At 41.4% G+C, this 18,613-nt stretch overlaps 1 protein-coding gene across 2 annotated transcripts in view; it reads right to left on the bottom strand.

The window, feature by feature from the left end:
- Positions 1-18,613, bottom strand: part of SSBP2 (single stranded DNA binding protein 2) — a 182,069-nt gene that overhangs the window by 27,272 nt on the left and 136,184 nt on the right. For both annotated transcript variants that reach the window (XM_066602954.1, XM_066602953.1), the window contains exon 5: positions 4,290-4,379. In XM_066602954.1, coding sequence (XP_066459051.1) covers positions 4,290-4,379 — 90 coding nt within the window. The remainder of the gene's footprint in view (positions 1-4,289; positions 4,380-18,613) is intronic.

Consider the following 18,613-nt stretch of genomic DNA (forward strand, 5'->3'; position numbering starts at 1 on the left):
TCAGCGAGTCTGTCAAATTACAGAAGATATTTTTTACAGTTTCTAAAAGATACTTAGAGTTTAATGTAATGAGCATAAAACACAATCTGCTTGACGCTGAACATTTTATAACTTGTGAAAATAACCATGACAGAAGAGGACAGCGGGGTCGGGGATGAGCGGGGGTTCAGTACTTCAGGACTAATAGAACATCAGCTAGGTGTCTCCTCTAGGCTCTCCAGCACACAAGCAAGGCAGGTTTGGAAATAGCCGTCATTAAACGAAGAGCTGTCAATCATGTCTGCAAGAGACGATATGTTAATTGCACCGTTCTCTGAAATGGCTCGTAAAAAAAGGTAATAACTGAAGCTCCTGTCATGGTAAGCAGAGGAGGTAACAGAGACACCTAAATATTTAAATACTAGTTATGTTCTAGGATGGGAGAAGGACTATAATTGAGGAGGTACTGCAAGAAATGTAGCAAGAGCCATGGCTCTAAATAAAGTGAACTTTTCGTGGCCCAATTTAATTCTCTGTGAGTCAATCATATGTAGGTGCTGAGTAGACCTAGAAAGGAGAGGAAGGCCTGCTTCTAGGACGACTGGGTAAGATGATCTCCAAGACGTTAGCAGGGTGCGTTCACACATCACTGATTTGCTGCAGATTTTGCTACAGATCTGCAACAGACTTCACCTTTTCAACTTGAATTTAATTAAAGGGCGAAATCTGCTGCAGACCTGCACCAAAATTTGCAACCAAATCTACAGCAGATCAGCTACGTGTGAACGCACCCTTAAAGTCATCCTGATGAACCGTAAAGAACAAGCTCAGAACGAATGAGTGTTCATTTCCTCAAATGAAAATGACAAAAATAAATAAAATAAACAAAAAATCTCTAACATTATACAGAGAAAGCGGTCATTGAGTAAAAATATCCATCAAAGGGGACGTAAATAACTCAGAGTCAGAGAAGGATGTCAAGAATGATTCCGACAAACCGGTGGTGCATAGTAAAATAAATTGCAGCCCAAAACAGCACCGGTGCTCCAACTAACATTCGGGAAGGCCCAACTCATTGTTTCTTTGCACAGATGGGTTATAAGAGCAGATGACCAGTTTGAGTGCCATTGTTGTCTAAGAGAAAGGCAAGACTCCAGTGGGCAAAAGAGTGCAAAAATTAGATAGTTGATCAATTGAATCCAGATTTCTGTTGCACCGTGCTGATGAGAGGGTCATTACTTTGAACAAGCAGCATAAATGTATGAACTTTTCCTGTAATGTGTCAACCGTTGGATGTAGAGTAATGGTGTGGGCAATATCTCCTTGGCACACCCTGGGTTCAATATCCCTTCAGAATAACTTCAACAGCTAGTGAAATCTACACCATGACGAATTACTGCAGTTCTGAATGTGAAAGGAGGTCCATCGTCCTACTAGATGGGTGCATGTAGTAACCTAGCCATTCAGTGCATATGATAAGTTAGTTGAACTGTTGAAGGACTGGAACAAGCAAAAACATACTTTAAGCTGTTCATAGACTTTAGGATGTCAGCCTATGAGAAATTGGAAAAAAAAACATGGCTGTTTATAGTAATGGTGCCACAAAAGAGCAACCAATATCAGATGATTTGTGTTTTTGTTAAAGGCCCATTTACATGCAAAGCCAATCTTTCAAACGATTGAAAGATTGACAGTTTCAGCAGTCATTTTGCATAAAGTGTTAATGGACACTAATGTCCATTAGCACTTCATCAAATTCATTAGCGTGTAAAAGCGCCTCCAGGAGCTGTTTGCAGAGCACAGCATGTGGTCTGAACTCTGCACACAGCTGCATTGTCCTCGCAGGGGCTGTTGGCAGAATACAATGTAATCTCCAACTCCTGTGCAGAACACAGTGTGCGGTCCCTGTTATCTTTCTCCGCCTGAACGATGGATTTTCAGCTCACCTTAAAATCCTCGTTCAGCTGAAGAGTGAAGGATGGCAGCATTTAAACGCAACAATATCACAAATTTGCCATTGCTTGAACGAATTTTGAGTGATAATCGTTGTGTGTAAATGGGCCTTAACTATGCAGGACCTACTACAGGGGAGGGGAGTACCACGAATCCTGGGATTGGCAGAATTTTAATTTAGGCTAGTCTAATGCTAATGAGCATGAGTAAATGTAACTAGTTAGAAGCAATCTAAGGTCCATGCATGCGACAAGATCAGCACGAGGGTCTTCAACCGGTGGCACAATGTCAACTCCCAGCATTGAAATTAGTAATGCAAAGCTAATTGGCTACATACAAAAGGTCACATGTGTTGTACATATTTACAGTATGTTGTCATCAGCATGTCAAAGCTAATTTCTGCCCTTTACATGTAGAAGCCCACGGGTGACAGGGACAAACTATTGACAATCCTTCCAGTTTGCAATCAACGGCAATATTATCCAGTTCAAATTAGGCAACTGGATGGCCTTTATCAGCTGTCAGACATTCATACATCACCGTGACTACGTGGATTTTAATAAACTAGCGCAGCCACTTCCTGTGCAGCCGGCCTAGACTGGCAGAAAAACAAGGTTCAAAAATAAAATTCATCCATGCCACATGACAGAGCAGAAATGAACGCCGTCTGGGCACTTTGTATCAAGTCTGAATCAATTGTTCTGCTTATATAAATAGTAGGACTGGATCTAACCATTCTTCACGTGACGTATCCTGCCCAGACGTAAACGGAGATGGCATTAAGTTCTTTATTTGGGTGAACTTGAAAGTTGTCCCTATTGGTCCATTAGGCCTGAAGTTCTACAGTTGCTTCAGTCTTTCTGCAAGCCCTGTGCCATCTCCTTGGTGGAAGCAGAGTCTCTAGATCTCCAAGCCCCCTTTTTACTTTTCCAAATGGGTTTGTTAAAATTACCCACACACAAGGTTTATGGGTAAATGTACACGATGTAGCACTTTTTGGTATGGATCCGCCTCAAAATCTGTGCCAACAGTTTTTGATATGAAATTTGGTGTAGACTTTCCGCTGTGGAATAACCATACCAATTATGCTGTGTGCACATACCCTACCTAAGGGGGCGCTCTGGTTCAGTGGATAAAAATATTTCCTGGCCACTTGTTACAGTAATAGTCCACATATAGCGGCTGAAAACAGGGCCATGATGTCATTTTACCACAAAACGGTGTCGTTTTCAAATTGATTAACGGTCACACAATTCTGAGATTAAAATGACCGTTTGTATGCAAAATCGTGTACTCATTAACAAATCCATTTGAAAACCATGCCGATTTACAGTCAAACTGCATGGTTTTTGTCTGTGGTTGCCATGTGTGAACTCAGCCTAAGGACCCATTCAGGGTCTGTTTAGTATCCCTGCTGATCAGTGGGGACAGCAATGGAAGTAGAGAGCACTGTCCATATTGCGGTGGCCTTATTCGGTACTACAGGCACAGTTCCCAGAGAATTCAATGCTGCACCCGTAGTACCAACCCGGGCCACAGCAGACCTGGGGATTAGTTGATCAGTTGGGATTTTAATGGCACACCCCTGTCAATCAACCTGAACATAGCTCATCCATAAGAGAAGACCCAGACAACCTCTTCAAATCTACAGTATCTTTGCAATATCCTCTGCTTGCCTATTTCAATACCACTGATGGTCTTGTTGCCTATGTGGCATGATTAATTTTCCAATCAATGACCACTATGGTGACTTCATAGAGACATCAAGTGACTAATTATCATCTCAAGTGTGTCTGTGGTGCCAACGATTAGTCGCTGCTGTCAACAGTCTATTTGACAAGAAGCAGATTGTTTTATTTGGCTGATTCCTCAATGCTGACAAACAGGTACTAGAATGGCTATTTGCTATTAAATACACTATCTACAATTTTCGGTTATTGTGAAAATCTATGAAATATTGCATGCAAAGTACATCTTAATAAATCTCATTCTAAAGTAATAGATCAACCAAAGTTATACAAGTAAACAGCCACCTATAGTTAGGGGAAAATAGCTGTAAAAAGATAAAACCCAGCTATTCTGCTGCAATAGAAAGCAGAACCTTAATGTATAGAATGTATTCCTCCAGTGCCGTCCTGCTGTGATGGCCTGCAAGTAATGTCTGACGATGCTTTATAAGTGATAGAATAGAAGGTGGAGAAGGTGCACTACCCACGGTAGACATTATCAGGCATCACAAAGCAGACACTCCATAAGAGGCGTCCTAGCAGCTTAGAACAAGAGATTACATTGTATTCAGAATTAAATGAAGAATCTGCAGTCAGCGGCCTCCGTGTTGATGTTTAGTCTGTGCATACCTGAAAGAATCCAGGAGGAACTGGACCCACTGGCATTCCGTCCCCCGGGGGCATATTTCCTAACACAGGACTGGGCGCAGCTGCGGCACTCTGAAAGGACAAGAATTGCTGACATTAGTATCACTCTTATTTGTAACTCTGTCATGCGAGAGCACAACACCAGAACACATATATACATGCAGGCCACCATAATGTACAAAGTTACCTACACTGATTTAAAAGTATATGCAAAAAAAAAAGTGGTCAGTCTTAGGACCTAGAGTACGTTCACTCCATGCACCAAGAAAGGTCCTGCTGTACAAAGTGAATTTATCCATAGGCCCCCATTGATTTGGTGTATGACAGTGGAAAACTCTGGGCTAGTATGCATCAGCCCACTTCTGCGTAGTATGAACTAGAGCATCATTGAATAGCCTGCTGATGGAAGGCTCTTACCGTGATGTGAATAGAGTCTAACATGCTTTAAAGGGGTATTCCTATCTTGAGTTTTCATGGCCAAGAGGGAAAAAAACTTGACCGATCTTTTTTGGCCACCTGTCGGAAAGAGCTGAATGTTTAGCGGTTTCCATAGTTCACACTAAAGTGCTAAGCACTTGGCACTTTCCGTAGGCTCTGGACAAGTAGCAAGTGGCCATGGTAGCAGGTTCCCATCTCAGTTATAAACAGCAGAGAGGGAAATGCCCCTTTTAGAAAAGTCATTGCAAAGTTATCAGTAGCGATCCATATACTGGAGCGCTTACCGATTGCCAGGACGAAAAGGCCCCATGATGCTCCAAGTCTTGTACGCTTCTTTGCTTATCAACTCATAAGGTGTCAAAACAGCTTTAAACAGTTGACAGTCAAAAGCTTGCTAGAATGATAGCCATTTCTCCAAAATTCCACATTCTATACGAATACTCGGTTTAGCGGAGCGATCATGTTTTACATGGGCACATGGAGAAAGCCTTTGGTGGCGGACTATCTTCAGGGGAGACAAAAGGATTGGGCATTAAATCAAGCGCCCAATTCTTCTTTCCTGCAACATTATCTGTTGGAGGAAAGTTGGGAGGCCTCCATATACCAATGACAGCCCGTTCTGCTGAAATCAGTGGGTTTTGATGACTGTTTAAAGTACAGTATATGGGGCCTATAGATGTGTTATCCATTTGCTCCACTGAAATTAATACTATGGAGATTTTTACAAGAGCGGGGAGGCTCCTTTGTTCTAGCAATCAACAAGAGTCCCAACCCATGGCCTCCAGCAGTGACAACAAGTGTCAATGACGTGTATAAAGTAGCTGTAGACAAAATACAATAAAATGCGAGGAGCCAGCAAAACCACTCCCTGGAGCCAGCTTCAGATTTATTGGTCCAGTAATAATGCCCTCTATCGAAATCAATGAAAGAAAAGCCATCTGGAGGAGTATAGGTGCACTGGCGCTTGTCCAGCCAGAAGTTATTTCATACAATGGCTATTCATTTAATAAAAGGTATCAATGGAAGTTACATTTGACCATTAAATATTTTAGCATTCTTCTGACCTTTATGGCTGCTTCAAAGCATACACTGTAGCACGGAATTACTTAAATCACAGCTATTTTCTATAATGCTGGTAATATGAAATTCCCAAGACTGTTCGGCAGAACTGTCAGAAGACTTCAGGCTGACCTAAGCTGGTTTCACACCTGTGTTGGGGATTCTGCTTTCCATGGAGCAGGAAAAGGGAATCCCCGCAGCCAAACAGCTCAGTCTCAGGACGGAACCGAACAGTTGCGGAAGGAGCCTATTGACTACAAAAGGGGTCCATCCACTTTCTACCCAGCTTTTGGGCAGAAGAAAAAGCGCTGCACGCAGCACTTTTTCTTGCGGTATTTTGAGTCGGATCTGTGATGGAACCTCCATCCTGAGGTTTCGACGCAGATGTGAAACCGCTCTTACACAGCTAATTAATATACTATGCAACCAAAGAAAAGAACAGATCATCAGCATTTTCCTTAACAGTTCATTCTGCAGTTTCTACTTGTGCAGTTTGTTAAAATAGTTCATAAAACTGGGAATCCCTTTATAAAGGGAACCTGTCATATTGAATATGCCTAACTGATGTACAGCATGTTATGGAGTAGGGTGAGCTGAGCAATCGATATAAAGTTTTGTGGGAAAAGATCCATTATAACATGGATATTTTCATTTTATTGCCTTTTCTGTTCATCCTGGATTTAGGAGTCCAGTGGGTAATCGCTGCCATCATCTGTGAGCAAACTGCATAGGACAGATTTTTGTTTTGACTACTTTATTGTGGAGGCGTCATATGATTTTTGGACCACTTGAGGGCCTTGGTATTTTGGATATCATTGAACACCACTTTATCTGTTTGCCAGTGTCTCCTGTTGGAGACATTGCACTCTTAGTTCCTATTGTACACTTTTGCCTGCCTTTATGAGTAGGGTGTAGCAGTGCGATAAGAGCCAGGTCTCAACCTGGGGTCGCCCTTCTCAGGACAGGTGCCCCGCTATTGTTAGGGATAGTCGTAGAGTGTATTAGGTTATAAGCAGGTTATATATTTTTTCTCCCCTCGTTTTCTTTATAGGTATATGTATAAAGGTTACGTATTCATTTCTTTATCAAAAAAGGGAGCTTTTTGTCAGTGAACTACTAATTTATGCTGCCTCAACTACTTTTACTACCTTGCCAGGGGTTATATCTGCTGGATTGTATGCATGTGAGGGTGTGTATGTTCAATGGGACGGGTTCTCTTTCAATAACAGAAAATTAAACAGGACGCAAAAGTAATATAATTTCAGACAGCAAAAACTTTTAGAAGTAGCACAATTGACAAAAATAGTATTTCTCCAATATTTAAAAGGAGGACTTAATTCTGCACCGACTAATTAACTCTTACAAGAACACATTCAGCCCTCCTATAACGATGTAGATATTTATCCATATTTAAATAGACAATTTAAGCCTTTTCTTAGATTCTTACGTTGAAAGGTAGGCATTATGTCATGGGTATTTTACACCAGAGGTTTGCATTCCACAGAGAGAATACACGGAAGAAAGAGAGAAATCATTGATCCCTCTGGGGCTTTTCTCAAGAACATGTGGGCTTATGCAGCGTAGAAGAAAAGCCGTGTGGATCATGGTTCTATTAACTCGCACAGCGGGCTGGATGTTGGAGCTGGCTAACAACTGGAGAGCCACAGGTTAACAGCACACAGAGTTTAATGTGCCAACAAACAGGCAATAAGGCTGAAAGTATGCCAACAAGTTCTAAATAAAGCCAAGTCATTAACACGTAGGGGGAACTGATTTAGACGTCTTCTAGATACAGCACTACGACGACATAAAATAGGAAAGAACATGCAAATCGTGCCGAGACTAACATTAATATTCATAATAGATTACAGAGAGGTTTCAATAAACAGATCGAGCACAATACAGTTAATATTTTATTATGCATCGTAAAATATTTAGCAGCAGTTATGGGGTCTTCCATTAAAGAAAGATGACAAAACATCTGCATCTGTTGACAAATACAAATCCATATTACACGGTAGCCAAAGCATATAAATAATCGCTCAGAAAGGGCCAAGAAAATAGATGAGAAGTTCACAAGTGTGCGCCAAAGTGAAGTTGCTCCCATGGCTAGAATTTGATATGAAGGCAGAAAAGTTAGAAAACTAGTGTGAATTTTTGTTTTCAGAGTAGAAAAGAAAAAAAAAGCCAAAAAAAGCCAAAAAAAAAAAAAAGCTATTTCTACGTGGGGACTGTCAAAAAGACTAGTCGATGTTCCAGGACCTTTCTTGTGACTATTTCTTCTAATAATGGCTTGTATACCCTGCAGCTCATTAAACCACATGAAGGCACCATTCAGCATGCTAAACAAAGATACCTAGAAGTTCCCCATAAAGTTTAGAGAACAGTTGTCCGAACCCGCTGGGACCAGATGACTATTGTACGTGTGGGGGCTTCCTGGCGGTCCCCCAATATATGATGGATATAAGAAGGATTGGGCATGTTGAATGTGAACACCCAATGCTTTTATGGTACCTGGAGATAAGTCACTACCAGTGCTGTCTGATAGCAGTTTAAGTCACTTCATCCATGGAAAATGGATGACTGTTCGGCCAAACTGAAAGTTCATATGTATAGGGTAGTGAGGAGTGTACTTTTGAAAACTCCTACTGATGTCCTAATTTGAAATCGAACCAAAGACAACATCTGACTCGTCCTCCTCCATAAACGTATGCACCATATAAATAAAAGGGATTATCATCATGAGGAATAAACCCACACGAACGCAGAGAATGTACAAACTCCATGTAGATGTTGTCAAATTTGAAACTAGGACCCCAGCACTGCAAGGCAACAATGCTAACCACTGAGCCACCATGCTTCTTCCTCTTTCTCTTAATACATGTATATGATAATAAATTACCTTTTATCTATCAGGAATAAATAGATATAAAACACTAGGAAAAACAAACAAACTCTATGCAGATATTGTCCTTGGTCAGATTTGAACTTGGGACCCAAGTGATGCAAGGCAATAGTGATAATCAATGAGTGGAGAAGGAGACCGTTTTGGTGGATTTGGCCAAGATGAACCACCCAAGGATTGAGTTTGCACCGAACAAGTTCGGCTTTTTTGGTTTGCTCAACACTAGTATAGAACTGGGAGAAATAGTTGCCTTTGGACCAACAGCTTGTGAACACTGCAAAACTGATGACCGCTCTGTCATACCCATATGTATGAGGTCAGCATCACCAGCTTGTAGGAAAAGAGGTTTCATCCCTCAAACTGCCACACGTGCCCTTAATGAAATGCCCACTGCACCCTCCATTGAGCTTCTCATATTTACAGCTGTAACGGTCTCCTGATTGGTTACTACAGCTGTCAATTAAAGCTGCACAACAGCTCAACAGAGAGTGCTGAGGGCACTCCAGAGATATCCTGCCCTCAGGGAAGTTTCCGTGACACGGGGAATAAAACTTTTTGCCTACAAGCTTGAGATACTGTCAGCATACATGCAGCTATCCTGTAAACTGTTCCCCAATCCCCTAGATCAGAGGTCCCCAACTCCAGTCCTCAGGGACCACCAACAGGTCATGTTTTCAGGCTCTCCTATGGTAAGAACGCCTGTGGAAATGTCTGAGGCACCAACAATAATTACATCACCTGTGCAATAGTGAGGAAATCCTGAAAACATGACCTGTTGGGGTCCCTGAGGACGGGAGTTGGAGAACACTACCCTAGTTAGACTTGTTAGATTTCCTTTTAAAGCGGTTGTCCCACTTCTAGCTGTTTTAATGCGGGAAGCAGACAGCTCCGTACACTGCGGTGTCCCGAGTTGGTACTGCAGGCCAAGTTCCACTCACTTCAACAGGACACAGCCTGCAGTACCAACTTACACCACTGCACAATGTGTGGAGCTGTCTGTTTCCCGGTAAGAAAAAAAAAAACTGCAAAAAAAGGGACACCCACTTTAGGTATAATATATCTGCCAAAAGTAGCTTGCTGATGGTTTCCAGGTAGAAATCGGAAGTTATGCCCACATCAAAAATACAAAAAGAAGAAAAATAATTTTAAAAAACGGATTAAAAAATGGGTAATGAAGTTGCATTACAGAATGAATATTTTACAGTTGCATACAACAGAAACGGTTTTGTTTTACCTGCAATTTACATAGAATTTTCAAAAGGAAACAGCAGAACATACAAGAGAGATTCAAGGTTGGCACATACATTATCATAATATATACACAATGTGGCTGTCAAGTACATAAAGCATTACAGTTTATACAAAGATTACTCTGCTGGTTCATGTCCATTGATGTATCCCTTCCTCAATGACTACAGAGCTCGTTTTAATAAAAGCTGGAGGCTCACTTTAATAGTAAGGATTATAATCAGCAATTCAATGGCTTCCTTGTATGACTTCTAAATATCACTCATCCCATTGTAACCGCACATATTCCACTAACTATACAGAGCAGACGGCTCAAGTGTGAATAAAGGCAGTGTGAATGGTAGAAATAATGGCTGAATATTACATTACCAACATGACAGAAAAAGACAACTCTGGGCCAACCAGGGACTTGCCAAGTCTAACAGTGTATATGTATAGGGGGTGTCTTAGGGCCTCTTACAAACCTGGTGAAGAATTATATAGAACTAGAGCAGATACCCTACCAATACGTGGTGCCAATAGGAGCTGGCTTTTAAATGCATGCAAATAAGCACTCATGTAGGAGGTAAATTGTTGCAATAGATGGTACTGGAGAGCCAACTTTCTTTCTCCTAGGAGCTTATTTGTATATGCCAAGCAAGCAGCAATACCTGGCCCGTAAGGATCCCTATATATTAGTGTGCGGTCAATAGAGGTAGAACACACGACTGCTATGGTGCGTGCAGGGCAGGGGGAGCCCCATCCAACTACTGATCTACTAGGTAAAGTTCCCTGGTCACGCAAGCTGGGTACTCATTTTACCAACCTCGGAAGGATGGAAGGCTGAGTCAACCTTGAGCTGGCTACCTGAACCAAGCGGGGATTGAACCCGCAACCTTCAAGTTGTGAGCGAGAGCTTAGGACTGCGTTCTCCTGTGCCACACAAGGCTCTACTAGCCAACAGTAAAAAGCTGACAAACTCACTCAGGCACACAGACATGGATGCTATCGGAGGGCTCAGTACACTATCAGACTCCTTCCCCGGTCCCCTGCACACTGTACTGTGACAGGCGGGGGGAAGGTAGGAGTTAGACGGTGCACTAAGCACTCCAGTGACATCTATGTCAGTGTGACTAAGTTTGTCAGAAGATTTGTACCGTTGGCCAGAGGTTCAGCGAGTGGGACGGCCACTATTACTAAGCAAAGGCATGTTTCTTCATCCATATTCTGCAAAGTCTTCGGCTTGCATTATTTGGTTTATGAGACTGAAGTGCGATACCTTTGTTACTTAATATGACATAAAGAACAGAGCCAATTGAAAGACCAGTGTCATATCAAACAGCATCATGTTAACATTAGGATGAAGGCTTCATTATTTAATCAATTAATTAGCAGGCATACACAGCCAATCCAGTGCTCAAAACCAGAGCAAAACACAAACACAAAGCAAAGAGAAGAATAAAAATAGAGTCAGACCTGCTTTCATATCTTCAATATCGTGTTCCCCTTTTCCCTAATTGGGGAGAGAAGAGGACACTAACTACTACCCAGGAGCCAATAGGAAATGGAAAAAAAAAAAAAAAGAGCCAAGCATACAAATTTCGCCCTGGGAATTGGTGGTACAGATGCAGAACTTCCCCCCCAGAACCCAAGACATCTATTCAGAGAGGTGTTCTCCCAGCCATAGTTGCTCTTGAAACCAAGACATTAAAAAGAAAAAAAAAAGTCCTTGGAACACCCCAATGTGACAGAAAAACTCCACCATTTTCCCTTCAAAAGTAACATTCGGAACAAAAATACTAGTTTGTAAAAAAAAAAAAACAAACAAAAACACGATATTTGTTAGGGTCTATAATACCCAAAAATGGCCCAGAAGTATTCTCGTGGCCAGAAAAGTGTGTAGTAGTGTAACTATTAAGGGAGACACTTTTACTAAGCAGGGGCTACAAAGGGGGGATACTGCAACCAAGCAGGGGCTACAAATGGATAGTATTAAGTAGGGGCCATAGAATGGGGTACTATTAGCAAGCACGGGCACAAAGGGGGACACCATTACTATGGCAGAGCATTGAGAGGGGCATTGGGGATAGTAGCAGAATGGGAAGAGTGTACAGGGACCAGTCATGACTAGAATAGTCTTCATTATGGCCTGGACGCTGATGGAGAATGAAAAAGGAAAGTAGACCTCACCTGAGGAATAGAGGAGAGGTCACCTGTGATCACTGTGAAGAGCTGGTATCTTAAATACTGCAGTCACCATATAATAGTCAACGTATACTAGAGCCGAACTGCTGTACTTCACGTTATAACTGTTGTCTAATACAATATATATAATTTTTTCCACACTTGGGGTGGCGGCCCATCGTTTCGGTGCATACATTTGCCCCTATACGAACTAGGAGAAGCATTATCCCCCCAAATTTGAATAGCAGGCATGAAGGCTATTCTGTACCGGGGTTCCTAAACCTGGACCAGGTCAGTTGATCTGTACGCCCCCCAGTAATGTGATCCTTGCCACGTATAGAACGATTTGTGGTTTTCAATGGCTTACAAGCATACTAAGCTGTGACACAAGTGACCAATCCCCAAGTTGTTCATACATCATGACGAAGCACAGGCTTGATTCACCTCTTCTTCCTCTAGAAGTCTAGTGCAGAACACAGCAGTCAATGTAATGGCTCCATGAAGATGGAGGGGGCTCCAGATAAATAACTACAAACCCCTGCAATATATTTGTAATGGCATTACTTGCACAGCGTGAGCATTAATGGCAGGCGCTGCATATCTCTTCCGCACAGAGCAGGGGACCTAAAATTTATTGATGCAATTATCAATGGTTTTGTTTGCTACACCTGTAATTTAGCAGCTTCCCTCCCTTCTCTTTCATACTATAGACAATTTAATTTGCTCAATATTTTATAAATAAAGCACATTGATGTAACATCAAGAAGTCATTATACTAATGGGGTTTCAATAGGTGAGTGGCACCGAAATGCGCGCGCTGATGTCTTTCCATTGTCTGGGGATTGTTTTAGAAAATACAACTCATTACCTGTGCTGACACAAACAACTTTGCTATTCAAACTTTAATATACTTCTAGCAGAGTCATAAAATGCCATTGTCTCTTCTAAATGCCACCTATTTAACCAACTTACAATGCACGGGTGTATTTCATTTCTCTGGACCTATCCATTCTTATTTATTGCCTATTCCCCATATGTGCCTTTCTTGATCTGCCTTCTATATTACCAACTCTCAGAAACAGAATATTGAGCATCAGATCAGTTATGACCAACGGTTTACGTAAATGCTTACTAACTTTTCAGACAACTTGTGCTTAATGTGATACAGTGTAACAAACTAACAAAAAGGTGCAAAGCGCTTTTATTAAAAGGGGTTGTCTCGCGCCGAAACGTTTTTTTTTTTCTCCATAGGCCCCCTGTTCGGCGCAGGACAAACCCAAGGGATTATATATATATATATATATATATATATATATATATATACATACATACATACATACATACATACATACATACATACATACATACATACACACACACACACACACACATACATATACATACATATACATGATATATATACACATATATACATATATAAAATAAATAAATAAATAAATAAATTACCCGAATCCCCGCTCTGCGACTTCTTTCTTCCTACTTCTTCCTTCACCAAGATGGCCACCGGGATCTTCACCCACGATGCACCGCAGGTCTTCTCCCATGGTGCACCGTGGGCTCTGTGCGGTCCATTACCGATTCCAGCCTCCTGATTGGCTGGAATCGGCACACGTGACGGGGCAGAGCTATGATGACCAGCTCTCCGGCACGAGCGGCCCCGTTCACCAGGCAGAAGACCGCACAACGCAAGCGCGTCTAAAAACGCCAGAAGAAAGCGAAATTAGACGGATCCATGGCGACGGGGACGCTAGCAACGGAGCAGGTAAGTGAATAACTTCTGTATGGCCATATTAATGCACTTTGTAATGTACATCGTGCATTAAATATGAGCCATACAGAAGCGTATAACCCCACTTGCTGCCGCGAGACAACGCCTTTAAATAAAATGCTGAAAAATCACTCCAAAGTGCTGGCCACTAGAGGCCTCCCTTCCTTCAAATTTACTGTCCACTGCCTGTTGTCAAGTCAAGTTCCTCTCTCAAAGATCTCAAGATGGAACACAGGAAGTGGAGGGAGGGTGAGGACTTATGCTGCCCATTGAAGTCAGTATGATTTTGCTCCATCTTTTCCTCCCCCTCAACTCTCCATAGATGTGCCTGAAGCTATTTGTAAGTGATTTACAGCAACTGAAATCTTTATTGCTAAAGACTTCTCTATTGTCTTCTTTAGTGATATTATTTATCTAAGTGTGCTTCAGTGAGTTGGCGGGCAGAATCTGCAGTTTTCTCTGCGTGCAGTGCATAGAACACATCATAGCTGGAGGATCCTCCAACCAGCTCAGAGAAAAGTGAACATTAGAGATAAAGCCTGCAGAGTGAAAAACAGGTCAAAATATCCATGTACAAGTCATAACGGCCATAAATAGTGTTCCGACCAGTCTCATACTCAATTCCTATTTGCGTCAGGAGACTATTGGAATAGATCAGTACTAGAGATGAGCGAGCATACTCGGAAAAGCACTACTCGCTCGAGTAATTTGCTTTATCCGAGTATCGCTGTGCTCGTCCCTGAAGATTTGGGTGCCGCTGCGGGTGACAGGTGAGTCGCAGCGGGGAGCAGGGGAGAGCGGGCGGGAGAGAGGGAGAGAAAGATCTCCCCTCCGTTCCTTCCCGCTCTCCCCTGCAGCTCCCCGCTCCGTGCCGGCACCCGAATCTTCAGGGACGAGCACAGCGATACTCTGATAAAGCAAATTACTCGAGCGAGTAGTGCTTTTCCGAGTACGCTCGCTCATCTCTAATCAGTACACATAAAATTCTAAGCGAATGTGCATGTCACATTCGCAGTCTAACACAGTTGGGTTTAGATTTTTTCCCTTACATAAAATGAAGACAAACTCATAGATTAATTAGCAACTGGTCATGTTCCTTGGCCCAGTTTAGCAAAATGCCCTAACTATACAATACTATAAAACTGTACAAGAACAACGCAAAGAAAGTTTATTAAAATGTAGAACAAATGTTGATCTATAACGATCACTCAGGTAGATTACCAAACCAAAGAGTATTCATTGTAATCTACTGTAGATGCTAACTACCCTATGGTGCAACAGTTAACCAACCAAGTCACTCAAGTACGATCCACAATAACCAAATGCTCCAGTATAAAAGGCCATTAGAGAATTTGCATGGATTGTGTAGAATAAAGCTGAAATTTGCAGTCCATTCGTTCTACAAAAGAGCATCTAATAACATAGCCAATACAGAAGACACAGAATATGGATCTAGTTTCCTACTATTAGACCAATCAAGAAGAATAAAAAATATAAAAACAACAACTTTAACTACTTTGGGCTTGTTATTTGCGGCTTCAGACTATAAATTATATGCATGTGCGCACTTTCACTTACGCTATCTTTTCTCCTTAGGGAAAGCACCTAGATGGTGAGTGAGGAGACTCAAATGGCCATGCACACTCCTCTGGGTAATATGCAAATAAGGGAGATGAAATACAACCTCCACAGTGCTACCTATTGGAAGGCAGCATTCCTTCCAGCCAAAGTCAGACTTTTTATACAAGTCTTGTTACAATGACTGGGAATTAAAAGCAATCTCCCTTATTTGCACTTTCACTTAATTATACCAGCAGACCATTGATAATTTTTACATTTATTACCATGACTATCACAAAATCCAGTATTGAAACATGGAAAATATTTTTTAGCAACAGACTAATTTTTCTCCCCCCACATTTTTGTGACCATTTTTATATTTAGACTAGCAGGAAACCAGTTGGAGGATAACAATGGGACTTTAGTTTTTCACCCGAAGTGTCCTTGCTGCCCACAGTGACCAATCAGATTAAAGCCAGCAGTTTGCCGGTGGGATTTGGGAAACAAACTCTTAACTCTGGTTGCTATGAGGAAGGACACTCTAGGGTGAGACCGTATTGATAAAGCCAATGTTCTTCTCCACAGACAATAAAAGAAGGGGCACGGGCACCTTCACCTACGCCCAGCTCCAATAGAGTGTTGTATAACGTTCACTAAATGTATGTGTATGTGTCACTGTGAAAAGTAACCACATGCAGGAAATAAAGTGGAAAACATTAAATAGAAAGGGATACAATAGACTCCCTCTAATGGCATTTGCAGTGCGCAAATAAGCAGTTGCAGTCTATGCAGGTCAGTAATCGAATACTACATTCCTTAAACTTTACCAATAACATATGACCAATCTAGTGAATGTAATCTATATAAAAAGCCATCACTGCACCGTGAAGAATACATAAATGCAGATTAGCCGTGCCTTTGCCATGTTCAGTCCATTTCTGCGAGGAGTGCGGCCGATTCTCATATTCTCCAATAGGTGGCACTCTCAAACTCTGTTTTAATGCAGATTATGAAAGCGGTCAAAAATAAAATACTTTTGTTGTCAGAGGGACAAGGAATAAACTCTGCTGGAGTCTAACTGACATATTCCTACTTTTCTCGGAAACCACAAGACACAGTTTATCTACTTGGGGTTAGCGGGAAAATAACATCTGCAACAAAGGGCTAGGTTAGAACAGAGACAGTCTTGAATATTACTATCCGTAACTGGCTTGTCCTTGTCACAGCTCAGAGCAGAAAGCACCAGCAGGCTGCATTATTTGGGGACTTGGTGCTGCTCATAGGAAACCAACAAATAGTATTGCAGAAAAACATTAAAAAAAAACAGAACACAAGGGCAAAATTAAGAGCAGAAGCAGATATGGAAAAACAAAAGTAAATCGATGGTAGCTGCAATGTAGAAGTGCTCAGAAGACGGGGAGATGTAGACTCCCCTTATTACCACAGGAACACAAAAAAAGTAACAGAAATGCACAAATACAGTACACACACATACTAGAATAATAGCTGGACTAGCAGAGCTTTAATGAACTGTTAAAATATAGATATGCTTTGGTGCATAGGGGACGGCTAATACATCAATTAGTTAATACAGTTAAATTAGTGAGCCCTCTGGTGATGCACGCCAACATCTGACTACAGATCAGCAACGCTGACGCACTTATGACAGGCTAAGGCAATGATCACGTGTTCGATTTACGGAACCCCCCCAAAAAAATCGGACGGAAATAGAACCCATTCATTTGAACGGGAATATTTACACCAGCTTTTAATTATTTTTTTTTTTATTTGAACGAACAGTTTGGGTAAAATAAATAAATCGCAGCGTGTCCTATTTTGGTGCAATTTTTGAACAAAAATCACCCATTCAAGTCTGTGTGTGCGCGCGTTTTAAAAAATGGACTGCCAGTAGCATAGCAGAAGTGTGATCCATTTCAAAAACACATGAAACCATAGCAACCATAATTAAAATAAAAAATTAGGGAGCCTTTTTATTTATTTATTTTTTACACACGTGTGGAAAATGCACGCATGGAAGATATAAAAGCGAGCAAAAATAAATAAATCTCAAAAAGCACAAGCAAAACTGGACAGATTTCTACACACCAAGTATTAAAATGCCTGTGTGAATAGTCCCTAAGAGCATACGCGTATAAACAAAGTTTCTGTCTGATTTGCAGAAGGGTAAAAAAAAAAAAAAATGGACAGAAATAGTTTCCATTCATTTGAATGCTCATAGTCAGTGTTTCTTTTTTGTTTACTCGGATGGAAAGTAAATAAGAAAAAAAAAAATAAAGTTTCAGCATGTCCAATTTTGGTGTGATCTTCAAATGGAAAAAAAATAAATAAATAAAAAAAAAAAAATCACCCAATCAAGTCCATGGGTGAGTTTGAAGAAAAGAATAGCAGTCATATGATGTGACTAAACACATCTAAAGAGAGATTAACAGCTCATGCCCACGAACGTATTGGTTTACAGATTTTGTAAACGACTACGTATGGCTGCAAGTGCACTATATATGCCCATGTATCACACGTAAATATGGGAAAGTGTAATTTTTTTTTCTTAAATTCCTGCTCTTTTTCTAAAACGGGATGCGTAGGGGGGGGGGGGGTCGGGGAAACAAAAAAAAAAAACACAGCCATACACAATGTATTGCATATGGACAGCATTTCATACATGGCCTATACCTATGTATAGGGCTTACACTGCGTGATATACAGAGAAATAGAGTACGGTACAATCTATCGCTCATGCGTATCTACATTCATATGTGCATCTATCAATGACAGTCCATTGACTTTCAGTGATTCCATTTCCCGCGTATCACTCAGTCTTGCAACGCACGCATAATACGCAGTGAAAGCAGAGTCGTGGACATGAGCCCTAACCAAACCCAGATAATTTATTTGAATAGATTTCCAGGTAATTGATCCGAGTTGTGTAAGAGGTGCTTCCAAACAGGACGAACGTCGGGTGCAGAAGTGCCAGACAGCTGTCCCAATGGCTATCGCTCTTGTGCTTTCCAAAAAGTACAATTGTCGTTTATTGAATGGGGATGATGCGTGTTGGAGATCACTTTTGGCCGCCCGCCTCCATTCACTGTGATCAGGCAGTTGATGAAAGTTGAATAACTGCCTGTT

The sequence above is a fragment of the Eleutherodactylus coqui genome, chromosome 5, assembly GCF_035609145.1.
Source record: "Eleutherodactylus coqui strain aEleCoq1 chromosome 5, aEleCoq1.hap1, whole genome shotgun sequence".
In the NCBI taxonomy this organism is placed as follows: Eukaryota; Metazoa; Chordata; class Amphibia; order Anura; family Eleutherodactylidae; genus Eleutherodactylus; species Eleutherodactylus coqui.